The sequence below is a fragment of the Moschus berezovskii genome, chromosome 2, assembly GCF_049115385.1.
Source record: "Moschus berezovskii isolate FMDL1 chromosome 2, NW_MosBer_1.0, whole genome shotgun sequence".
In the NCBI taxonomy this organism is placed as follows: domain Eukaryota; kingdom Metazoa; phylum Chordata; class Mammalia; order Artiodactyla; family Moschidae; genus Moschus; species Moschus berezovskii.
The window spans coordinates 117,121,762-117,144,622 of NC_142461.1; the positions used below are offsets into that span (position 1 = coordinate 117,121,762).

The 22,861-nt window shown below is 39.6% G+C and overlaps 1 protein-coding gene across 2 annotated transcripts in view; it reads right to left on the reverse strand.

Annotated features, from left to right (window-relative positions):
- CHN1 (chimerin 1) overlaps nt 1–22,861 on the reverse strand; it is a 212,560-nt gene that overhangs the window by 5,167 nt on the left and 184,532 nt on the right. For both annotated transcript variants that reach the window (XM_055397656.2, XM_088830214.1), the window contains exons 9-12: nt 17,591–17,675; nt 7,726–7,899; nt 6,916–6,993; nt 3,977–4,114 (exon numbers count right to left, since the gene is read on the reverse strand). In XM_055397656.2, coding sequence (XP_055253631.1) covers nt 3,977–4,114; nt 6,916–6,993; nt 7,726–7,899; nt 17,591–17,675 — 475 coding nt within the window. The remainder of the gene's footprint in view (nt 1–3,976; nt 4,115–6,915; nt 6,994–7,725; nt 7,900–17,590; nt 17,676–22,861) is intronic.

A 22,861-nucleotide genomic window follows, 5' to 3' on the forward strand; every position in this document is an offset into this window, starting at 1 on the left:
ATAGCACATGGAATTCTCCTCAGGATCATGTGGCAACCGAGATGGGAGGGGAGTTTGGGGGAGAGTGGATACATGTATATGTATGGCAGAGTCCCTTCGCTGTTCACCTGAAATTATCACAACACTGTTGATTGGCTATACCTCAATACAAAATAAAAAGCTGAAAAAAACAAATAAACCACAAACAACAACAAAAAAGAATGTGTTGGAGAAAGTCCAGTTACATGACCCCTTAGATTATCCAAAAATGCTAAGATACTACGGTTCTTAGTATAAAATTATGTTTACTCATTCAACAAATGTTTTTGAGCACTATTATTTTGGGCTCCCCTGGTGGTTCAGTTAGTAAAGAATCTTCCTGCAATGGAGGAGATCGCTTGCAATGCAGGAGACTCAAGTTTGATCCCTGGGTCAGGAAGATCCCCTGGAGAAGGAAATGGCAACCCACTCCAGTATTATTCTTGCCTGGAAAACTCCATGGACAGAGGAGCTTGGTGGGCCACAGTCTACAGGGTCACAAGAGTCGGACATGACTTAGCAACTAAACCATTATATAACTGGGCACTGTGATAATACAAACAGGAAAGGACCCCTGCACCTGAGGGAGTTACAACCTAGTAGGGAGCACTTCACTTTCACTTTCACACATTGGAGAAGGAAATGGCAACCCACTCCAGTGTTCTTGCCTGGAGAATCCCAGGGACGGGGCAGCCTGGTGGGCTTCCGTCTATGGGGTCACACAGAGTCGGACACGACTGAAGTGACTTAGCAGCAGCAGCAGCAGCAGGGAAGACGAGATATGACTATAACCTTGGCTGGAAGGAATGAGGCTGTGAACGAGGCCCATCTATGCGTGAGGGGACTCTAAGAGAGAAAGGTGGCCTACAGCTGAGAGGTCCTGGAAAAGTCTGGAGGATTTGGGGATGTGGGTGTGGACATTGTGGGGGCAGGAAGTGAGCACTCTGGACATGTATCAGGCCTAGTTACATGCTCTCTGAATGAAGCACTGTCTGATTCTTCAGAAAAATTCAAATCCAAGAAGAATAAAACTTAGGCAAGCAAAAGGGGTGAATCAGTGGTACAGCTGACGGGGAAACTCAGCAAGCTCTCTTTCCAGACTTCTCTTCAGCACATTTTAAATTGCTGAGGACAAAGAACCCTGGGTTTTCTCTCTGAGTTTATCTGACTCACTCACAGTTACATACTAACTGAGTCAGTAACTTTTCTGAGATCTTCTGGGAAGAGCTCTTAGACTCCTTAGCCAGAAGATGGTTTCTCCATTCAGCCCGACCCAGAGCTCAGCTGTGGCAGTGCTCTTTTCACTGTGATGCATGCTGGGTTACTGAGCATGGCCTCTGTTTTGTAGGGCACCGATTTCTACACTGGGGAGATCAAGGCTTCAAGTTGGTTCATAAGAGTTTCCAGGGGATTATGAAAGAAGGGTTATGAAGCTTTCAAGCCTTTGGTTTGGATGCCCTGGCCTTCTCCATCCTTGAATCCTTTTCTCATTTTCTGCAACCACTCATTTCCAGCTTTCAATCAGCAGCTTCTCCAGGGAAGGCTGCCAGAGCAGCGTTCAACAGCTTTTGCAGGGGAAAGCTTTAACAAGAACTCTGACTTTGTTGTTGTGGTTGCTATTGGCAAGGGCTTCTAGTAAATGCCAGATACCTGAGACCTGAAGAACATGGTCCCTGGTGGTTTCAATGGCTGAGATACAAAAAAGCTCATAGTGAAGGGTGAGTTAGCTCTGTGCTCTGTTTGAAAGGGGTTCCACCCCTTCCCTCTTGTCTTCCTCCTCCTTTTAATCCTTCTGTTCCCTGTTCAATGAGAGAAGCCACGCAGTGTGCAGAAGGGAGAAGGCCAGGGCTTTGATGTTAGACAGATGTGAATTTGAATGCCAGGGCCATCCCCTCTTGCCATGGACAATTATACCTATAACATCTCATTTCTTCTAAAACAGCATCATGGGTGTAAAGTGCCCAGCACCATTTCTGGCACTGAATATGTTCTATAAATCTTAGCTTCTCTCATTTTCCTTATCTATCAATACAGAAAGAGAAAGGCTGTACCTGTGAGTCTGAAGAATGAAACAGATTCTACTACCAGGAAAGACATGTTATAAGGACACATTGTTGCACAAACTCTTTGATACCAGTATCAAACACATACAGTAAACATGTATATTGAGCGTAAACATTAAGCCAGGGTTTTTGGTGTCACACATCAAACAGTCTTATATTAGAGGGAAATGGAATTTCTACCTTGATTAAGGGAAGTTTCTTACAATGTGCTTTCAAGAGCTCTCTTGACAAAAGGGAGCTTGCTGAATAGGAGGGCTGTTTCAGACACAATGGAGAAGGAAATGGCAACTCACTCCAGTACTCATGCCTGGTGAATCCTACGGATGGAGGGACCTGGTAGCGCAAAGAGTCAGACATGACTGAGTGATTTCACTTTCACTTTCAGACATAAGCACAAGAATGGTGACAAATGCTTTGGAAGAATAATAAAGAGGGGAGATTGTCCTCAGCAGCTTGGGTGGATAGGGGGAAAGGTAGTGAGGTAATCTGGGAGGGGTGAAAGGCCTTAAAATCCGTAAGGAGGGCTTAGATTTTTTTTCTAAGTAGATAAAGGGGTTATGCAGCATTCAGAACTGGGGTTTGAATCTTAGCTCTGTCCTTTGCTAACTGGATGCCCACGGGCTAGTCACATTTCAGTTTTACTCCCAAGCCACATAGGGACAGAAACGCTGTCCAGTGGAGCCTCATGTTGTGCTGGGGACTGGGGTAAACCCAGGTCTAAGCAGCCCTTCATGGTACAAGTGTGTGTCAGGTGCTTTCCAGATTAGTGGTTATGTGATTTCTCTCTCTGGGAGGAAACCTGTGCCCCACCAAACAACAACCCGTAAGCTCCTTCAGACAATTTTCATGATCTGCCCTGAACCCATCCTGAATTCCCATGGAAGAGATAGAATCTTGTGGCTTCTAACATTAATGCTTGTAAAAAATCAATGCAATTCTCACAGCTGTTCTCTACATGAGAGCTTGAACTGACCCACGAGGAATCAGGGCTCCATGGAACTAACCACAAAAATTCTCAACACAGGCTCTGAAGGGAAACTGAAAATTAGAACAAAGAAAGTTTGTACTTCATGAAATTCCAAAATAAAAAAGCAAATCAGTGATATAAGGAAGTGATGTTATTATTTAAAGATCAAGACAACATATGGTTTTTAAGAGAGAGAATCAAACGATGGAAATAGCCTATCTTTTCAGAAAAAAAAAAAAAAAAAGGTAATGCCAACACTTAAAATCTGCTAAGAATTCCTTCTTTAAAAAAAAAAGTGTGAACTACAGGTATGATGTTTGCACCATAAATAAAATTTGGCTAATGAATCTTTGCTTTTTCTCATTTTCATCTTAACTAGAGCTTATTTTCCAACTTTTTAAAAAGTTAACTTTTTTAAACTGTCATTTCTTAACATTTGTTCTAAAACAGAGCTTCTTAAAAAGTATAATCTATGAACCTGAGCCAGTCTGCAAACTGTTACTGGCGTGTCACAGATTAAGGACAGAAACTGAAAGTAAGAATTTATATATTTGACAGCAGTCTGACAGAGTAATCTTTGTGTTTGCTGAATCTAACAAGAGATAGTGGGCATTTTTTCAATTTTGTTTTTCTAGTTATTTTTATTTTACTTTACAAAATCTACTGTTCATGTCCAGGAGAACTGGTGTAAGCCTTACTTTGGAAAGTAAAAGTTACACATTACAAAGATGCTTCTGATGGCAGAAGTCATAAATAAACCTATGTTAGAGAAGAGTTCAAAATTCTTGTGAGTACATTAGCCATGGAGAGAGGCCAGGGAGAAATATTTCATAAAACGCATTCAAGATACTCAGTGGAAAAAAACAGGAGATGTGATTACCTAGAAGAGACGATTTGTCAGGTTACAAGCGTGTCCCTTCATACTTACTGGCGGACTCTATAAACTTAGGGTAGGCGTCGTATGTGATGAGTGGAATTGGCAAATCCCTGAAGTACAGTTTCAGTGCACCAGTGATGATGTTAATATCCTCATACATGTTCACAGAAATATCTGCTTTCTCACCATCTTTGAAGGATGTTAAAAGAAACAAAAGTAAATATCATAGCACTTTTAACAAATAACATTTTTGTACACTGTTTTTAAAGATTCATAACGCTTCAGTTTTAAACATCAAATTCACTGTGCTGATACACTTACAGTTTTTCCTGTGGAAGACAACCTGAATTTTTTATTCTAAAGTTATTTATTCTTCCACAATTTATGATGGAGGGAGACAGTAGGAGATGACTGAGGTTAACAGAAATATTTAAAAATTTCGTGAGAAGTCCTAGAGGAATACTGTGGGGTAACTTTTCCTTTCTTTTTAAAATAAACATAGAGAATGGGAAAAATAACAACTCCGGTCCTCCCAACTTACAAAAGACCTGCACAAAAGGCCACCTTTGATTCACCCTGGGTTCCCATACATAATGTTCGATCTTGCCTGAGCCCTGGGGGTAGGAGAATTAGTGAGAAGGGAGAAAGCAAAACAAAACGCTAGAGTGTTGCGATAACAAGAGAAGAAATTATAAAACACAGGAATATTTTAGACTTGCTAGGCCTTAACACTCTTAAGGAAAGCTGGCTTTCCTTCTGCCCTCCCCTGCACTTAGTACTCTGTTAAAACAACTCAATTTTCATCTACTAAAGATTTAATTAGTTTCTACTCTGAGCTAGATCTTATACTAATTTCTTTTATTCCATTTGGCTTATGAAAGATTTCTAAGGACAAAAAAGCAGCCTCTTCCCTACAGAGCTATTAGAATGGCTAGAACCCACAACACCGACAACACCAAATGCTGGCGAGGATGCAGAGCCCCGGGAACTCTCTCTGGTCGCTGGCAGAAATACAAAGAGGAGCTGCCGCTTCAGAAAACAGGCAGGTGCTTGCAAAGCTAAACAAACACCGTATAATCCAGCAGTCATACTCCCTGGTATTTACCCAAAGGAATTGAAAACTTCTGTCCACACAAAAACCTGCACACAAATGTTTCTAGCAGCTTTATTTGCAACTGCCAAAAACATGGAAGCAACCAAGGTGGCTTTCAATAAGTGAACCGATAAACTGTGGTATACCCAGACAAAAACAATATTATTCAGTGATAAAAATAAATGAGCTCTCAAGCCAGGAAAAGACACAGAGGAATTTTATATGCACACTGCCCAGTAACAGAGGCTGGTCTGGAAAAGTTACATACTGTATGATTCCAACTGTTTGACAATCTGGAAAAGGCAAAAAGCTATGGAGTCAGTAAGAAGATCAGCGGCATTCGGGGAGGAAGGGGAAGAAGAACAGGTGGAGTGCAAGGATTGTTACAGTAGTGAAAGTTCTGTACGGCACTGTAATGGTGGATACGTGACGTTACGCATCTGCCCAAAAGCACAGAACTGTACAACATAAAGATGAACTTTAATGTAAACTACTGACTTTAGTCAGTAATAATGTATTGACATCAATGTTGGCTCACAATTATAACAGATTGTATTACATGAATGAGAGATGTTAACAGAGGAAACTGGGCAGCAGCAAGAAAGGAGGGGTTATATGGCAGATCTCTCACTGCCAGTGGCTGGGAATGGACTTGATCAGTTGCTACCTCCCGGAGAAAAAGACATGCCTCTTAACATTCAATCTTGTTTAGATTCAGGGTTGTTCCCGACGCCATTTCTTTGCCTCGTCTTCTTCAATCTTGTCAAATATGTGGGCTGACCTAGATTTCCTCTTACGGTGCTGATGATAATATCTCATTTATTTTGTCTTCTACCTCTGTTGGCTGTTAGAAGTCTGTGACGGGAGAGGAGTGTGATGGAACCAGAAGCGTGTACTTGCAAAGAAAAGGGTGTCTTCGCGATCGCAACTCCCGCTCTTTTTACTTCCTATATTCAAGCGTACAGCTCTTTGGTACCCACTTATTCCAGTGCCCAAAACAAAGACAAATCAGAGGACTATGGGAACAAAACCTTAATGTAAATGTTAAAAGAAAATAAGCGGCACTGAGCTTTTCTTTGGCTGGGCCCCTCCTCCCACAGAGGGGGCTGATGCCAGAAGGTCTTCAGGTCCTCTCAGATTCTTGCCCCAACACATGAGCTTGAATTTTTTTTTTTTCTGGTTGGTCTTTCAAATCCACATATTTTGGCAGTTTTGTGATATTGGAGATTTAACACAATATTTCAGCATAACAATGTTGGAGAGAAGACTACTTTGACCATGTAATACCATTCCAACAGTCAATTTAGCTGGGAAGTGCTAAGCATGCATGCCAACATACAGGAAAATTCACAGAGTTTCTCTTTTTTACCAAATAGAGCATATCAACTCAGAAGTAAAGCTTTCAGGAAGTAAGCTAATTAGCACATGTGGTCAAAACCCTAAATTTCTTATATGAAAATTAATGAGCTTGAACTTGGATGACAAGATGCTGGGGAGGCATGCAGAGCAGGCAGAGTTAAGTCGGCCACCACAGACCTGAGAAATCTGAGCTCTGTAATGACTTAGATTCCTTCCTCTCCCACCCACCTCCCCTGTTTTCTCCATGGTTTCTGGTAAATTTAATTGCTCTGTATATATTTTGGTGAACATGGACCAGCCTTGGAGACTCAAATATTGGTAATATAGTTAAATTTTACACTTCCTTCTCATCCTGAAATTGAATAGCTTAATACTTACAACTAATACAGAAACTATAAAAATTATAAGCCAAGTTATTTTATTTGGCATAATAATAATTAGTGATTTAGAAAAACAATGGAAAGAATAAAATAAGAAACTGTGTCTCTTTGGGTAGAGTATTATTGTCCTAAGTAAATGAACCTGCTGGAAAACATACCTCTGTCAAAAGCCATCTTGACATCTTCAATTAGGTCACTAAATCCTGAGACTCGGTACAGTCCTTCAGAATTAAGACCTGTAAAAATAGAGCAGGGGAGCTAATTAGTCTCTTTGGGGTAATGTCCTTTTCTCAGATTTTAATTTTTTCTCATACTTCAGGCTGGGGAAGTAATGTGTCAAGAAGAATGATGAAATATATATGTTTAGAAATATGTATGTTTAGAAACCTCTTCATACTTTTCTCCTAAAATAAAATTGTTTTACTCACAGTTCTTTAATTCTGACCTACTGTCAACTGAATATCTGTAATTTGGCTCATCATTTTGTCTAACTAGATCAAATGCCTTAAGTCTTAAGGGAAATAATTTCATCACCACTAGTATACCATAAATTCTTTTACATAAGAGAAGACTGAGATAAACTATATTAATAGGCCTGCAGCAATTATTTCCAAAGTGGCAGAGACTAATTAGGGCGTAGTTCTGTTTTTGGTTGTTTGGTCTAGAATAGTTTTAAACAGAGCATTTATTTCTTTGCTTTTTGGACCTAAGAAAAGTATAAAAACTGAAAAAAGAACTGGCATCGACATATCAAGTTTTACAGACTGGAAGCATCATCCATAAGTATATTTTTAAGCATATTTCTTATAACTGGTTAAGTGTACCTTGAAATCATGTTGGTTAATTACTTGTTAATTGCTTTCAGACTTTCAGATTGTTATCTGAAATCATTCCCCCTAAACTTGCAGAAGAAAGCTTGGTTGTGCAGGGAGTTATGACTGCTCTGAGTCCCACTGGAAACGCCTCACCTCGAGATTCAATCTCCCTGATGCACATGTCCACCACCATGGGCCGCTTAGTGATGTGGGCTTTCACGAGTGTCGTCAGGTCACAACTGTACACCTTCTTGACATGTTTCAAGTCTGGCTTACAGTCATTTGGGACCATCTTGGAACATTGCTTATGAACATTCAAACCACAATCTAAAGAATTTAAAAAGGAAAAATTCATTATTATTTTCAGAATTTTTAGTGTTCTGGAGTATTTTGGCAAGACACTTCAACCTGAATTAGGTTTAAAGACTAGCTTTCAGCCAGCAGAGTGAGGGCAACATTCTTCTCATCCTCTCTTTTGGAAAATTTTAAGTTAGAAGACTAGAATTCCAGCTCATGTTCCATCATTTACTCACTGTATGATCTCAAGAGAATACCAACCCAGACCAAAGTTAGTAAGTGTTCAATTAAATGTCTACAAAATGTAATATTATGCCAATTAAAAATTTATCCATTTCTTTAAAGTTATATAAAAATTATACTAAATGTGGGATATAACTGCATTTTAACAAATCTAATATGAGGTGAAATTGAACCCCCAAAAGTAAAAAGTATCCAAGGGTCCTCTTAAAATGATGCTGATCATATTTGTATATACTCATAGCTCTTTAAATATATGCATATGATAATACTATAGAATACATCTAGGTAGCTAAAAATAGCTTTAGTTATTATTTGTTACTGCTATCATCAACAGCTTACTATTGCCAAGCACACTATTTCAAGTGCTTTACATTATTTCATTTAAGCTCACACATTTTTATAAAACAGGTTTTATTATTCTTCTCCTTTATAAATGTGATGAAACCAAGCACACAGGTGTTAAGTAACTTACCTACAGCATTTAGTACATTGTGGAGCCAAGATTCAAGCCTACAAAGATTGTAACGTTCATGATTTTAACACCTATACCTTACTGCCTCTACTGAAGTTGTTCCTTTGCTTTGTCATTTTATTGGGTTATAAATTCTAAAATGCCACAGCCCAGATATTTCCTAGTTAACATTTTGAGACATTTTATTTTCAAGAAGAAGAGCACAATAGCATTTTAGAAGAAGCAGACAGAAATACAAATATTTTGCTAAATTGCACTTATGAGACATGGACTGTACCTGAATAATTTAACTAAATTTTGTCTTTGGGTTTTTTGGTAAATGTTACCTATTTGTTTTTAAGTTCATGAAAACTTGACACTGACCTCTTATAAATCAAATTCAAGTGGGGTACACACAGTTTATAGCCAGGTCTTAATGGATTAGGGGCTTCCCAGGTGGCGGCAGTGGTAAAGAACCCTCCTGCCAATTCAGGAGATTCAAGAGACGCAGGTTTGATATCTGGGTCAGTAAGATCCCCTGAAGTGGGGCATGGTAACCCACGTCAGTATTGTTGCCTGGAGAATCCCACGAACTGATAAGCCTGGCGGGCTGCAATCCATGGGGTCTCAAAGAGTCCGACACGACTGATACGACTTAGCACACAATGGATCTGAAAACCATACAATGCCATTACCACTGTCTGTGGTCCCTGGGTAAGCTTCAGTGTTGCTTACCGTTTGGGCTGAAAGGGGAGCATAACATTCACCTCACAGAATTGTTATGAGAATTAAGGAGCCAATGTACTCAAGGTGATTTGCATATTGTAAAATGTTGGACAAATACCGACGAAGATCATCATCATGACCTTTGGTAAAGTTGCAATTGAGTTATATACAACAGTAACAGTTAACAGAGACAAGGAAAATTAGCCATGGCTTAAAAATGAAATTGTTATTTCATCAAATATGCAGACACTGCCAATCTGACAAAAGAACTTAAGACTCTTAGGGAGGAAGTCCTATGTTCTGAGCATCTCCCAAGTGAAAAGATAGGTTTGGTACAGAGGGAAGTTGGGTCTTTGCAGGTGTCTGTCTGTAAGTGAACAGCACTGGAGATGGCACGGCCGTGCTGATAGTGTCCAAACATTACCATCACTAAAGAACAACAGCTGCTGCTTTGTTCTAAAGGCTGCCAGGGACAGGAGCTCTAGTGAGCTATCTGAAGAAATGACCCAACACTGTTCTACATAGTCAAATAATGTCCAAGTGAGTCCAGGACCCAAACCCTAAATTTCTCTTTATTCTATATTAGATATAAATAAGATTTCTGATTCAATCACAAGGCAAATCGGTGAAACATCCACTTAAAAGACCTCATTTCCCCTGAACATTTTAATGTTTTGGACAGCTTCTATAATTTAGAGCTAGATCTATTAACTGTGTGCTTCTCAGTGAGTTACTTAAACTCTTTTGTGACTTATATAGAATGGGAATAATAATAGTATTTATCCATTAATATTGGATCTACTGGTAGGTTCTATTATTATGTTACCGTGAGGCTATACCATGTCTCTGTTGCTATTCAGAAGGAAATAACACTAAGAGGCCTTTCCTGGGTAGTGCCCCAGGGTTCCTTGAATGGCACTGTCATGATTAGCTTAGGGTCAGGAGCTAGGCTGACCTCTAGGCCAATTCTGTTTGTCAGATGTGAATGCCAGGTCCTGAAAAGGACTTGGAGGCTGGGGTTATAGCTGCTTCCTCATCTACACAGTGCTTAGTACATTTCATTTACAGAAAAGTACCTCCAATCAGGTACATCATTTTTCTCTGACTGTTTTACCAAATTTGGGGAGTTGCAGCCACTGATTTCTCAAGTATCTTTACCCTTCCCACTTATCCTCTCCTAGGATTCCAACAACACAAATGTTAAATCTTTTGTTACTGTCCTACAGGTCTCTGAGGCTCAGTTCACTTTTAAAAATCTATTTTCCCATCTCATTTGAGTTGAATAATTTCTGCTGATCTATTTTTCAGGTTCATGGATTCCTGCCTCTGACATATCCAATCTATCAATACTACTGAGCCCATCCTGTGGGTATTTTGTTCATAAATTTCTCAGTTCTGAAACGTCCACTTAATTCTTTCTTATATCTTTATTGCTTTCTGATATTTCCTATTTTTCTTTTGTTTCAAGAGTCTTTCTAATTGCTTCTTGGAACATTTTTATGAATGCTGTTTTCCTTATCAGATAATTCCAACATCTATATCATCTCAATATTGGTGACTATTGATTGTCTTCTTTCATCTGAGTCGAGATTTTCTCAGTTGCTGGTAATGAAGTATAATTTTGAACTGCATCCTGGATATTTTGAGTGTTATAAGACTGTGTGGTCCCTATTGAAATCTTCCAACTTCAGCAGGTAGTTAACCTGCTTAGATTTAGAATGCACATCCTGGCACACTATATAGGCTGTGTTTCAAATGTCAACCTAGTTTACAAAGCCTTTGTAATGCTTCTGCAGTGCTATTTTGCCCACCAAACTTGTATGTTATTCAAATGGCAGGGCTCTACCCCACATTCTGGGCAGGGAAGCGGTCCTAGTCATTACTGGAGGGCGGAGAAGTCTTGGTTTGCCTCCATGCCTGGTTGGGGAGGAGTACTGTGCTGAATGGAACTGCAGGGTGGGCATTAAAGACAGAGTTCTGATCGTGGTCTCAGCTGCCTCATTACTGCAGGTCAGGGTGGAGACAGGGCTCTGCCCGTAGATTTAGGCTGAATGGGTGCTACTTCTACTAGAGGGTGAGGATGAAAGTCAGGGTTCCACCCACAGGCTCAGCCAAGGAAGGGTATTACTTTCTTCCTGCAGGATGGTGCGGAAGACAGGGCTCCACTCATAGACTCACAGGAGAGAAGTACAACCCTGTTACTGCAGAGTGGAGTGGAAACCAGGAATCTACCCACAGGCTTCTGCTGCAGCATCCACAGGGGCACGGGAGCAATGTGGCTTTGTCATGGTGTCCACCTGGACAATGCAGATGAGCTAAAAGGCTTCTATCTGGCTCAGCTGCCCTTTCCCCAGGACTTTGCCTAGGAAGAGCCGGTTCTCTCGGGATTATTTTTTGTGTCTGCTGGCATTTATGACTTGTGGGTGTCTCTAGTGCTCAGGCTGGGATACACAGGAGTTTAAAAAAAAATCCAAAATACCACCAGGCAACTGACTTCTGAGTTCCTTGAGTCCTGAGGTCCCTAATCAGCCGCCACCTTTAAAAAAAATTTTTTTTTAATGTGGACCATTTTTAAAGACTTTTATTGGTTTGTTACAATCTTGCTTCTGTTTTTTGTGTTTTGGTCTTTTGACCCTGCATGATAACTTAGCTCTCTGACCAGGGGTCAAACCTGCACCCGCTGTGTTAGAAGGCAAGAAGTCTTAACCACTGGACACAGGGAAGTCCCAGCCTTTCTTCTTATACTGAACTTTCATAGTCTTCTTATAGTTGACATACATATTCTGTCCAGGGTTTTTTGTTATCATCATTGTGAGGAATAAAACAAAGCCTACTTATTCATCTCGTCTAGCACTGGAAAAACTCTTACATAGTATTTTAGAAGTATAAAAGTCGGCAGAGCTTCTTTATCTAATAATAATGCTGAGGTACTTTAAGTTACTTTAAGATACTTTAATGCTCTAAGGGTGTGCACAGAAGTCACAGAACCAGCTGGAAAGGGCTGGTATTAATCACCTATCCCACTGTCTGCATTTCACAAAGACAGTGAAGCTCAGAGAGGCTAAAGGATTTGTTCAGAGCTACTCGGCCAGACAGTGGCAGAAAGGAGATGTCAACCTTGGCTTCTTACTTCCTGGCCTGTGCTCTGCCCACTCAGTGACACCATCACTTTCACGAGCGGAACACCATGCATGCTGAGTTATTATTTTCAGGGCTGAAGATGAATTTGTTATTTTCAACCTTTTATACAATAATGTGTGTTGTTTCTATTATTTGTTGTACATACTTAAGTTTAAAAGACACAGCTGTATTTTACTGTTATAAAGATATCGATACATGATTTGGCAAGGATGTTTAAAAAGCGGTGCTAGAACCTACCCATTACATCTTATTTTGTCACATTCTTTCCTAACTATAAACTCTACATGGAAATCCAGTAGAAAGGAAACAGTAAAATTTGAATGTATCCACAGAATATCAAAATATCTGAATGGTACTAATGGCACTTTTTTCCTTTGCGTGTTTGCAGTTATCTCCCATTTTAAACATCAGCAAATGCCTAATTTATTTGTGATTCACTGAAAACTGGATAAAGTGATGAATATGGTCAGATTTAGGTATTTAATGAGGATGGAAATGCTTCCTAAACTGATATTCTTTCTTCTGTTTGACTAAGATTAAACTATGGGACAATATATTATGCTCAATTTTAGAAACTTCAAAGGCCAAATTTTTGGCAGAATTGGATATGAAGTCCTTCAGAGGACCAAAGGATAGGGCAAAGTCATTAAAATAAAGCATCTTTATACCCTTAAGTTCACAGTGCAATATACCAGCTCTGAGCGTGCTCTGAAAATTGCTGCTTCAGGGACTAGCAGTATATCAATATTTCAGTTTGCCATTAAGACTTTATTTGGTTTTCATACTTATTTATTAAAGTCATATAACTCCATTTCTCCCAGGGAAGCTCTACACTATAAATGAAAAAAAAATCCATAAAAGATTATTCCATTTGTTGCATCTCTTGGCTTGGCAGGTTATTTTTATGTTACAATTAAACCACATTGTCCCCTCTCAATTCTTCAAGTTAATAAGCATAGAATAAACACAAGAAAGGAGGAATGAGAAATTCAAAACATATCTTATCCTATCCTTATGAAGTATTTCTGTTAGACTACTAACTTGAAGTTACTATCAGATTTTCTGGGCTTGAGTTCTCTATAAAAAAAAAATGTGTTTTATACCTAAAAAGCACAGAAACCTATTTTTTAAAATAAATAGCTGATATTTATATTACACTGACAGGATTCAGGGGTAATATTAATATGTGTTTTGAAAAGAAAGGTAATTATTCATTCTTTTCTATGAGTGTTCCCATTTAAAATAACTTCAAATAGAAGTTTTTTAAACACGTCTCTTAGTTGTCCCCACAACCACCCCAGAAAAGTGGGACTAGCCCACTTTTAACATGCATCAGAAGGCCTTATTTTCACAAGCAAAATTAAGGAGAATATTTTGTTTTTGGGGATATTTATGAAAATACTGCTTTCATGTATAAAAGGAGCTACATGAAAGTCTTAGGCAAGTCTGACCAATTTCTCATTGGATTACAAGGACAAATGTAACTTTTTAGATACAATCAAAGCAGAAATTAAAAGACATTACTTCCCTTTCTCCAACTTAAGAGTTAAGAGGTTTATACACAAAGCAATAAATACATTTTATTATTAGAAAAAACTGCTGCTATTTCCTTTTGAGGGCTGGCAGCAATGACAATGATACACTGGGAAAATGAAGTCACTTTCCTAAATAACAAACACTAAGCTGATGTGTCTGATTTACAATTATCATCCGGCTTAACTTCTTAGAATATTCTGGGCAGGCAAAATGAAAACAATTCAGGAACGCTGGTAGAATAATGGTCTTTTTAATGAGAGGGATGTTTGATGATCTCAGTGATTATATAATAATAATAGAGTACTTTAACCTATAAGCTTGCATTTCATAAAGGAAAAGTGGGTTCTGAATATTATTCTATCTGAACGACAATGATCCTTTGCCCTTTACTTCTGAATGCTACTTACTTTGCTCATAACTGTTTTAGTAGGAGGAGCAGTGCTCCCAAGCTACAGTTAGATGGTCCCTTGCAATGTCGTTCTACTCACTTTAAAGAAGGCGAGAGTAAGGGAGACTGTGATAGCGGAGATGTTTAACGCCGACTGTGAGGCTTTGGAGAGCATGTCTGCAGGGACTGCAGGCCTATGCCTACCCTTGCTGTTCCATCGGTTGTCCTTGTCTGTGTGGGCTGCTGCGCAAGCCTAGAACGTTTGGTCCTGAACGGACAGCTTGCTTGCTATTGGCTGCCAGCCTGGTGACTGGAACACCACCCAACACTTTACATAATGTTTAAAAAAAAAACCAAAAGGGTGGTGGGATACAAAATTGCTGCTTTTGCCAAACATTCTTTAAGAGTTCCTGACAAGCTCTCTTCTGCTTTGGTGGATTTTGAAAAAAAGAAACCAGAAGAAAACAAGCTGTCAAAAGCAGATAAATGCATCTCTTTTCTGACAAGTTGTAAGCAAGCCATTTTTTTTTGGAAGTACCAGCTTTAATGTTTAGTGGCTAGTGTATTAGTTTACTCTTGCTGCTGTAACAGATTACCATAAACTCAGTGGTTTAAAACAATACAAGCATATCATCTAACAGTTCTAAAAGTCGGAAGTACAAAATCAGTTTCACTGGACTGAAATCAAGGCCTTAGCTAGCCCGTGTTCCTTTCGGAGGCTCCAGGGGAGAATCTGTTTCTTTTCTTGCCTTTTCCAGCTTCCAGAGGCTGCCTGCATTCATTGGCTCGTGGCCCCCTTAAAAGCCAGCTGTATAGCATCTTTGCTCTTTCCTGACCTCTGCTTCTGTGCTTTTATCTCTTCTCTGAATCAGCCTCTGCTGCGTCGCTCTTCTAGGGACTCTTGCGATTATGATTACATTGGGCCCATTCTGACAATCCACAGGACTCTCCCCATCTCCATCTCAAATTCCTTAACTTGGTCACAGAGTCTCCTTTGCCATGAAAGGCAAGACCTGTACCATGGTCACAGGTTCTGGTGATTAGGAAGCAGACATTTTCGGGTAACCAATGTTCACCCTACCATAGTTCTCTCTCTCTTTAAATTATTAATTCTTTGCATTTTGTTTTAAATAAAGTAGATGGCTAAAAAATCAGGATGAGCCATTTTAGATGAAAGAATCTCACTGTCAATCTAAATGTAATTAGTTGTCACAGAATAATTCAAATCCCAACCTTCCACATTTAAAAACTGGGTTGACCTGTTTTATACAGCTCCATAATACAGTTCCAATCACATAGAATATAATGCTTTTGAAGGCAAGATATAACATAAAACCAATAACCTTTTCTTTACATTCTTGACCTTTACTCACAATAAAAAGAAAAGGCTATTCAAGTCAGTGCCTATGGGATGGGATGAATCATTTTATTTCTTTTCCTTCACATTATTACTATCATAAACATTCAAAACATTTCTTATCTGTAGCATATTGCCAAAAATTATTCATATGTGTGGTGCTAGTTTTCTGCTAATAGCTAACTCAGAATTCTCATGTAGATGGCCTTCACTCTTTCAAAACATACATGATACACATCATCACTCTAGTAAAAGAAAAGCTTTTGAGTTAGTGACAGTCATAAAGTGTTTAAAAACCATTGCAGTCTCAGCTGGTCAAGGTTATGTCATAAAGGCAAACCAGGCTTATCGAGACCATCATTCTTTGAACAGGTGATCTGTGCTTTGGAAAGTGTACGTCATTTGCCTTTGAAACACCATGACAATGTGGCTGATCTTAACTACACCACTATGTTCCACTGTGGTCCCCTCCAGTTCAAGGCTCAACCATAGCCTTCCCAGTGATGCTTCCTCATAATGACTCTGAGCAACCACCAGCCAGAAAGATAATGTTCTCATTTACTCTCTGGGCAGAAATCTGCAAATGAGGTGGTCAGTCCTCTAGGATGATGGAGGAATTAGGCTGGCTCTGAGTTGAGGCTCTCCTTGAAGGACACCTTTGCACAGCTCAAAGTCAAGGCGTGGGGAATTCTTACTGCTCCATGTGGCAGGGAAGTCCATGAATGGATCTGGCTAGTGACATATGCCTGAAACCTTATCATGCCTTAGTGGTGCTAAGAAAGTCATAACTGAAGGTGGGGGGATGGGTAACTTGGAATGCTCACATGCAATGCATACTTATCTTGCTATTCAAAGAAAATGCAATTGAGAAATAAAAAAATCAGACTCTAGAAGTTTCTGCACATAATGGACAACAAAAGTATTCCATTAAGAATCATGCCACAAAAGAAATGTGGATTTTTACAGTGCTAAATTGGACAATTACTTCAGTTACCATTTCAAAATACTTTACTCTTCATATACATATTTAGAGTTAAGCTTCATGCAAAAAACATGTAAGAACATATTTTTTAGCTTTAAAATTTAAATAGCAGAAACTTCTATGACCTAACATCACACACTTGAAACAAATAATTATTTTTAAGTCTATTCCAGAATTTAGAGCAGTTGCGTAAATGGCCAGTACTCAGTATAGTTGTTCTATACAAATGAATTTCACATGATTTCAGTAACACTTATTTCATAAAGCATTTCAATAAATCCCTGAGTTGGTTATTTATATGGAAATCTTACAAGTTTCTAAATTTAAATCTAAAATACTATGGTCATATGTTATAAAAAGGATTTGGCAAATTCAAGATTTCAAAATATCAAAAACAAAGTATCAGTGACTAAGTGGTTTTTCAAAATATGATAATCATTTTTGAAGATAAATTCACAGGTTTTTAAAGCTTCAATTTGATTTCACAAAATTTAGTAAGGACAATTCAGCTTAACAAGCTTTTAAAATTCAGTTTCTAAGGCAACAATCATAGGTCCCTGTACACTGCTTTAAAAAAAATCATTTTTACAAATTTAGTTACTGCAACATCAAAGGCAAGGCAAATTTAACTGTCTTACCTCCTTTTATCTGACTTTCTGAACAAGATGACTTCCCTCTTTTTAATGGACCAGAGTGCTGCCCATTAAGTACAGGAAGGTTAAAGGCAGATAAAATATCAATATCCAAAGTGGATGCCTGAGATGTCAATGGCCTATTGCATGTTAAAAGCAAATAGGGATTCAGCCCATTGTATGTGCCTAACAGCCAGTCTACTTGGAAGTTATTCCTTATAACTTCATGTCTTACTCAATAAAGAGAAGAGGGAAGAGCTCTTACCTGCACATTTCACTCCCTGAGCAATGAGCCCCCACATGAAGTTGGCACAGTATTCACACCAGTGTGGCCCTCTGAACGTATGGACCTGAAAAAGAGTAGTGACAAAGTGACCAGGGGAAACCCATACATGAGATTATTTCCCATCAAAGCACTCATACGCAAGTCACAGTTAATTATGAAGAGGCACAATACAGTTACATTTACAAAAACCATGGTTGAGTGGAACTAAGCATTTAAAATTTCTTTCAGGGCTTGATTTTCTCTTTCTTTTAGAAATGGTGATAAATCAAGCCAATGTGCTTTACTTTTGAAAACAGTTTTTACAGTGGAACTTTCCAACTGGTTCCCTCCAGCTGTAAGCACTTTCATCTACATGTTATGCAAGCACTGGCGTATTCTGAGCGCTATAGCACGGAGGAGGATGAGGAGTGATGTAAAGTCTGTCTGGATCCTGTAAGGATTTTGTCGGATGATCTACCTTCTGTTCTCTGTGATCACAGCTGGGGCCATGGGTGCTGAAGGTGATATTTAGTGACTGGTCACAACAGAATAATCAAAAAGGGCCAATTTCTGTTCAAAACCATTTTGATACTTACTATGTTAGCAAAGAAAATATATTTTAGAAACTACAGAAGTTACAGTTAATCAGAAACCCTGTTTGAGTACAATAATTACTCACGCATCTTCCCAGCTCATAAAAATTTTACTTCAGTAGATTCTTTTATCCCAAAGAAAGGAACCTCCAAAGAATTCAAACACTAAGATACCTACAGACTTATGCATAGGAAAGAGAAGCCATTCTAGCTTAAACCAGATGAAAAAACACTGGTAGAAAGATGCAAATGATAACCCTGTATACGAGACAACAAAAGAGACACAGGTGTATAGAAAGTCTTTGGGACTCTGTGGGAGAGGGTGAGGGTGGGATGGTTTGGGAGAATGGCATTGAAACATGTATACTATCATATGTGAAACGAATCACCAGTTCAGGGCCGATGCATGTTACAGGATGCTCAGGGCTGGTATGCGGGGATGACCCAGAGGGAGGATAAGGGGAGGAGGGAGGGGGGAGGGGGGAGGGGGGTTCGGGAGGGGGAACTCATGTACACCCGGGGCGGATTCATGTCAACGTATGGCAAAACCAACCAATATAATATTGTAAAATAATTAGCCTCAAATAAAAAAAAAAATAAGAAAAAAACAAGAAAATACATCCAAATTCTGAACATTAAAGAATAAAGGAAAAAAATATCTTGAATATTAACACTTTAAGACTTCTGAGCAAATATTGGCTGAAAATGTACTCAAGAAACAGGTCAGAAGAAAAGGGAGAGGGAACATGGAAGTTACTGATCTGCATCAACTATATTTACTTGACATAATTTCTTATATATATGATTTCCTCCAGCAGACAATAGTAATACAAGAGTCAAAACCATAGTGTGACAACCTGATTCGCAAACAATGAAATTACAGCTAATGTTGTCACTTTTACTGCTGTTCTGTTTATGTACTGAATTGGTCTTAGAAACCAAGTGATTTTTTTTTTGCTTTGTTTTTGCTTTTGGTTGGTTATCTATTTTATACATAGTGGTGTGTACATGTTAATCCCAGCCTCCTAATTTATCCCTCCCCTGGCTCCCTTTCCCCTTTGGTAACCATAAATTTGTTTTCTGTCTGTGAGTTTCTGTTTTGGAAATAAATTCATTTGTGTCCTTTTTTCCTTTCAGTTCAGTCGCTCAGTCGTGTCCGACTCTTTGCGACCCCACGAATCACAGTACGCCAGGCCTCCCTGTCCATCACCAACTCCCGGAGTTCACTCAAACTCATGTCCATTGAGTCAGTGATGCAATCCAGCCATCTCATTCTCTGTCGTCCCCGTCTCCTCCCGCCCCCAATCCCTCCCAGCATCAGAGTCTTTTCCAGTGAGTCAACTCGTCGAAATGGTATCATATATTTGTCTGGCTGCAGTCAGTATGATAATCTCTAGGTTCATCCATATTGTTGCAAGTGGCATTATTTCATTCTTTGTGACTGAGTAGTATCCCAGTATAAATATGTACATCTTCTTTACCCATTCCTCTGTCAATGATATTTAACTTGCTCCCATGTCTTGGGTATTGTATATATACTACTGCAATGAACATTGGGATTCTTCTTTTTGAATTATGGTTTTCCCCAGATATATGCCCAGGAGTGGGATTGCTGGGTCACATGGTAGCTCTATTTTTCAATTCTTAAGGATCCCCTGGAGAAGGAAACGGTAACCCACTCCAGTATTCTTGCCTGGAGAATCCCATGGACGGAGAAGCCTGGTAGGCTACAGTCCACGGGGTCGCATAGAGTCGGACACGACTGAGCGACGGAACGGAACGGATACTATTCTTTATAGTGGCTGCACCAATTTACATTCCCACCAACAATATAGGAAGGTTGCCTTTTCTCTAACCCCTCTCCAGCATTTATTGTTTACAGACATTTTAAGGATGCCACTTTGACCCGTGTGAGATGGTACCTCACTGTAGCTTTGATTTGCATCTCTCTAATAATTAGCAATGTTGGGCATCTTTTCATATGCGTTTTGGCTATCTGTATTTATTTCTTCTTCACAGAAATGTCTCTTTGGGTCCTCTGCCTAGTTCTTGACTGGACTGTTTGTTTTTGATACAGCTACATGAGCTGTTTGTATATTTTGGAAATTAATTCTTTGTCGGTCACTTCATTCGCAGATATTTTCTCCTATTATGTATGTTGTCTTTTCACTTTGTTTATTGTTTCCTTTGCTGTGCAAAAGCTTTTAAGTTTAATTAGGTCTAACTTGTTTATTGGTAAGTGATTTTTAAGTGGCATCAAACTTAAGATGCCACTGAACATAAGACTCACCCTGAATATAAGACACATATTCCATGTAGAGAAATCACCAATGAACATATGGCATGCCACTGATTATAAGCTTCATCCCAATTTCAGAGATGTTAAAATGAAACAAAAACAAAAACATGTAGTAGAATCAATGAAATATGGTATATTAAAATTCAAAATACTACTGCTAGCCAAAATATCCATATAAGGCAACAGTGGATAACCCAGGGTTCATTCCAAGCAGGTATGTACTTGTGGCTCTGGTCGCTGCCAAGTGAGCTCAAGTACAAAACTTTGTGTTGATTTTGGAAGAAAAAAAAAGGCCATAATCCTGTCTATGTTTTTTATGGAAGTGTCAGGAATGCAGACACATTTGCTTCTGTGTTGTTAATGACGTTCAGAGCCTGCAAACTGAAAGCATTTCCTGGAATTCCTGAAGCTGAGCCCAAGATTAACATCCAGATAGTGTCTGATGTCTTTGTTTTTTCCTATGTTCCTCTGAGTGAATAAAACTGGATAAGGTATGCAATCTTGCTTTTAATCTGAGGCAAATGAGTGAAATAGATAGCACTGACTCATATTTTAAAAGTTATATGGTCACAAAATAGCTATAGAACTGTGAAGTTATTTTTAGAGGCAATCTCAGGATAATCCAGTTTCACTTAACTTGGTAAGGTTAATAAATTGGACTAGAAGAGTGGAGGAGTCTTGGTTTTGTACCTGCCGTTATGCATGATGAAAGGTGTTTAAGTTCCACAGGTGTGTAAATCGCTGGAACAAAGAAGGGCTCTTGGCAAACAGTGCTGGATACTGAGAGGCTACAGAACCAATTCCCTGCTCTGCCTTCACAAAGCAGCAGTGAATGTGGCCTTTTGAAAACCTTGTGACATTTCTTTATATCACATAAGCTGGAGAAACAGTTTCACTGTCCCAGTGGCCCAAGGTTCTCTAACCAGGATCTCACATGCCTCTCAGAAAGCAATCTTTAGGAAATTGTTCCTGATTCAGTTCCTTCTCAGACAGGTTTTTTATAAAGGCATCTTGCCACCTGGGGCTGGTTTTGGTGGTGGTGGTGGTGGTTTTAATTTTGTTTTCTTAAACCACTTGTAAGGCAGGTTATATAGCTCTCAAGGAAATGATTCTCAGAAGTAGGCCTTGAAACACCAGAAGCTTGCTAAACTAGTATTTGTGTAACAGGATTTAAGTGAATTTCCTTTTGAATTTTTGTATCTAAAATTTTTTATTTCTTAAATTTTTTGATTTTTCTGACTCCATGACACGATTGTACTTGTAAAAACTGAATATTGTAGTCTCTTTGATCCTCCTAAAGGTTATCAAAACAAATGGACATCATTCATGAATTAATCATTTTTATTCATTTACAAACATTAAGTGATGACATGTACAAAATTTTTTTAAAATATTGGCTCAAGGAATTCACCATAGGTTTCTCCTGCTAAATACAACATGAAAAGCCTCTTCTAAAGTGTCTGCAAAGTATAACGGCAGCTGGGGAGGGGTGTTGCTTGGTTAAGATGAATGAGTTGAGGCTTCGGGTGAGCAGAATCAGGCTTAAATGGGGTTGTGTGTGTCGGAGAATGCATTAGGAAAGGCTGCTCCAAGGAACGGAGAAGGCAATGGCAAGCCACTCCAGTACTCTTGCCTAGAAAACCCCATGGACGGAGGAGCCTGGTGGGCTGCAGTCCATGGGTCGCTACTAGTCGGACACGACCGAGTGACTTCACTTTCACTTTCCACTTTCACACATTGGAGAAGGAAATGGCAACCCACTCCAGTGTTCTTGCCTGGAGAATCCCAGGGATGGGGGAGCCTGGTGGGCTGCCGTCTATGGGGTCACACAGAGTCGGACACGACTGAAGTGACTTAGCAGCAGCAGCTCCAGGGAAATCAGAGACACACCAGGAGCGAAATAGGATGTTTAGAGGATTGTGAGGCAGTTCAGTGTGGGTGGGGTGGGAGTGACTGGCGTGGCAGGAGCAGAGAGGAGCAGATGGGGCCTCTTCCATACCTGCAAATGTATACTTTGTTCAGTCAGCAATGCCGGGCCACTGAAGATTTTTAAGGAAAGTGACACTGTCAAGGGATCAAGGCTGGAGGAAGACAGACCAGGCAGGCTGCTACAGCAGTGGTTCAGGTGCTGGATGATATGGACCTGAACTCGGGCAGTGCCGACTGAGAACGTGCAGGCAGGATCAGTAGGGCTTGGTAATGGACCAAGTCATAGGCAGAGGAGAGGAGGAGGACTGGGGCCAAGTCTTAGGCTTTGGGGCCTGTTGATGAGGGCAGATGGCATTAACAGGGGGAACAGAAGCAGAGGAACAGGTCTGGGAGTGAGGTGGGAGGGGAAGGGTGGAAGGGATGGAGACAGAGGAGGGAGCTCGTGGAGTA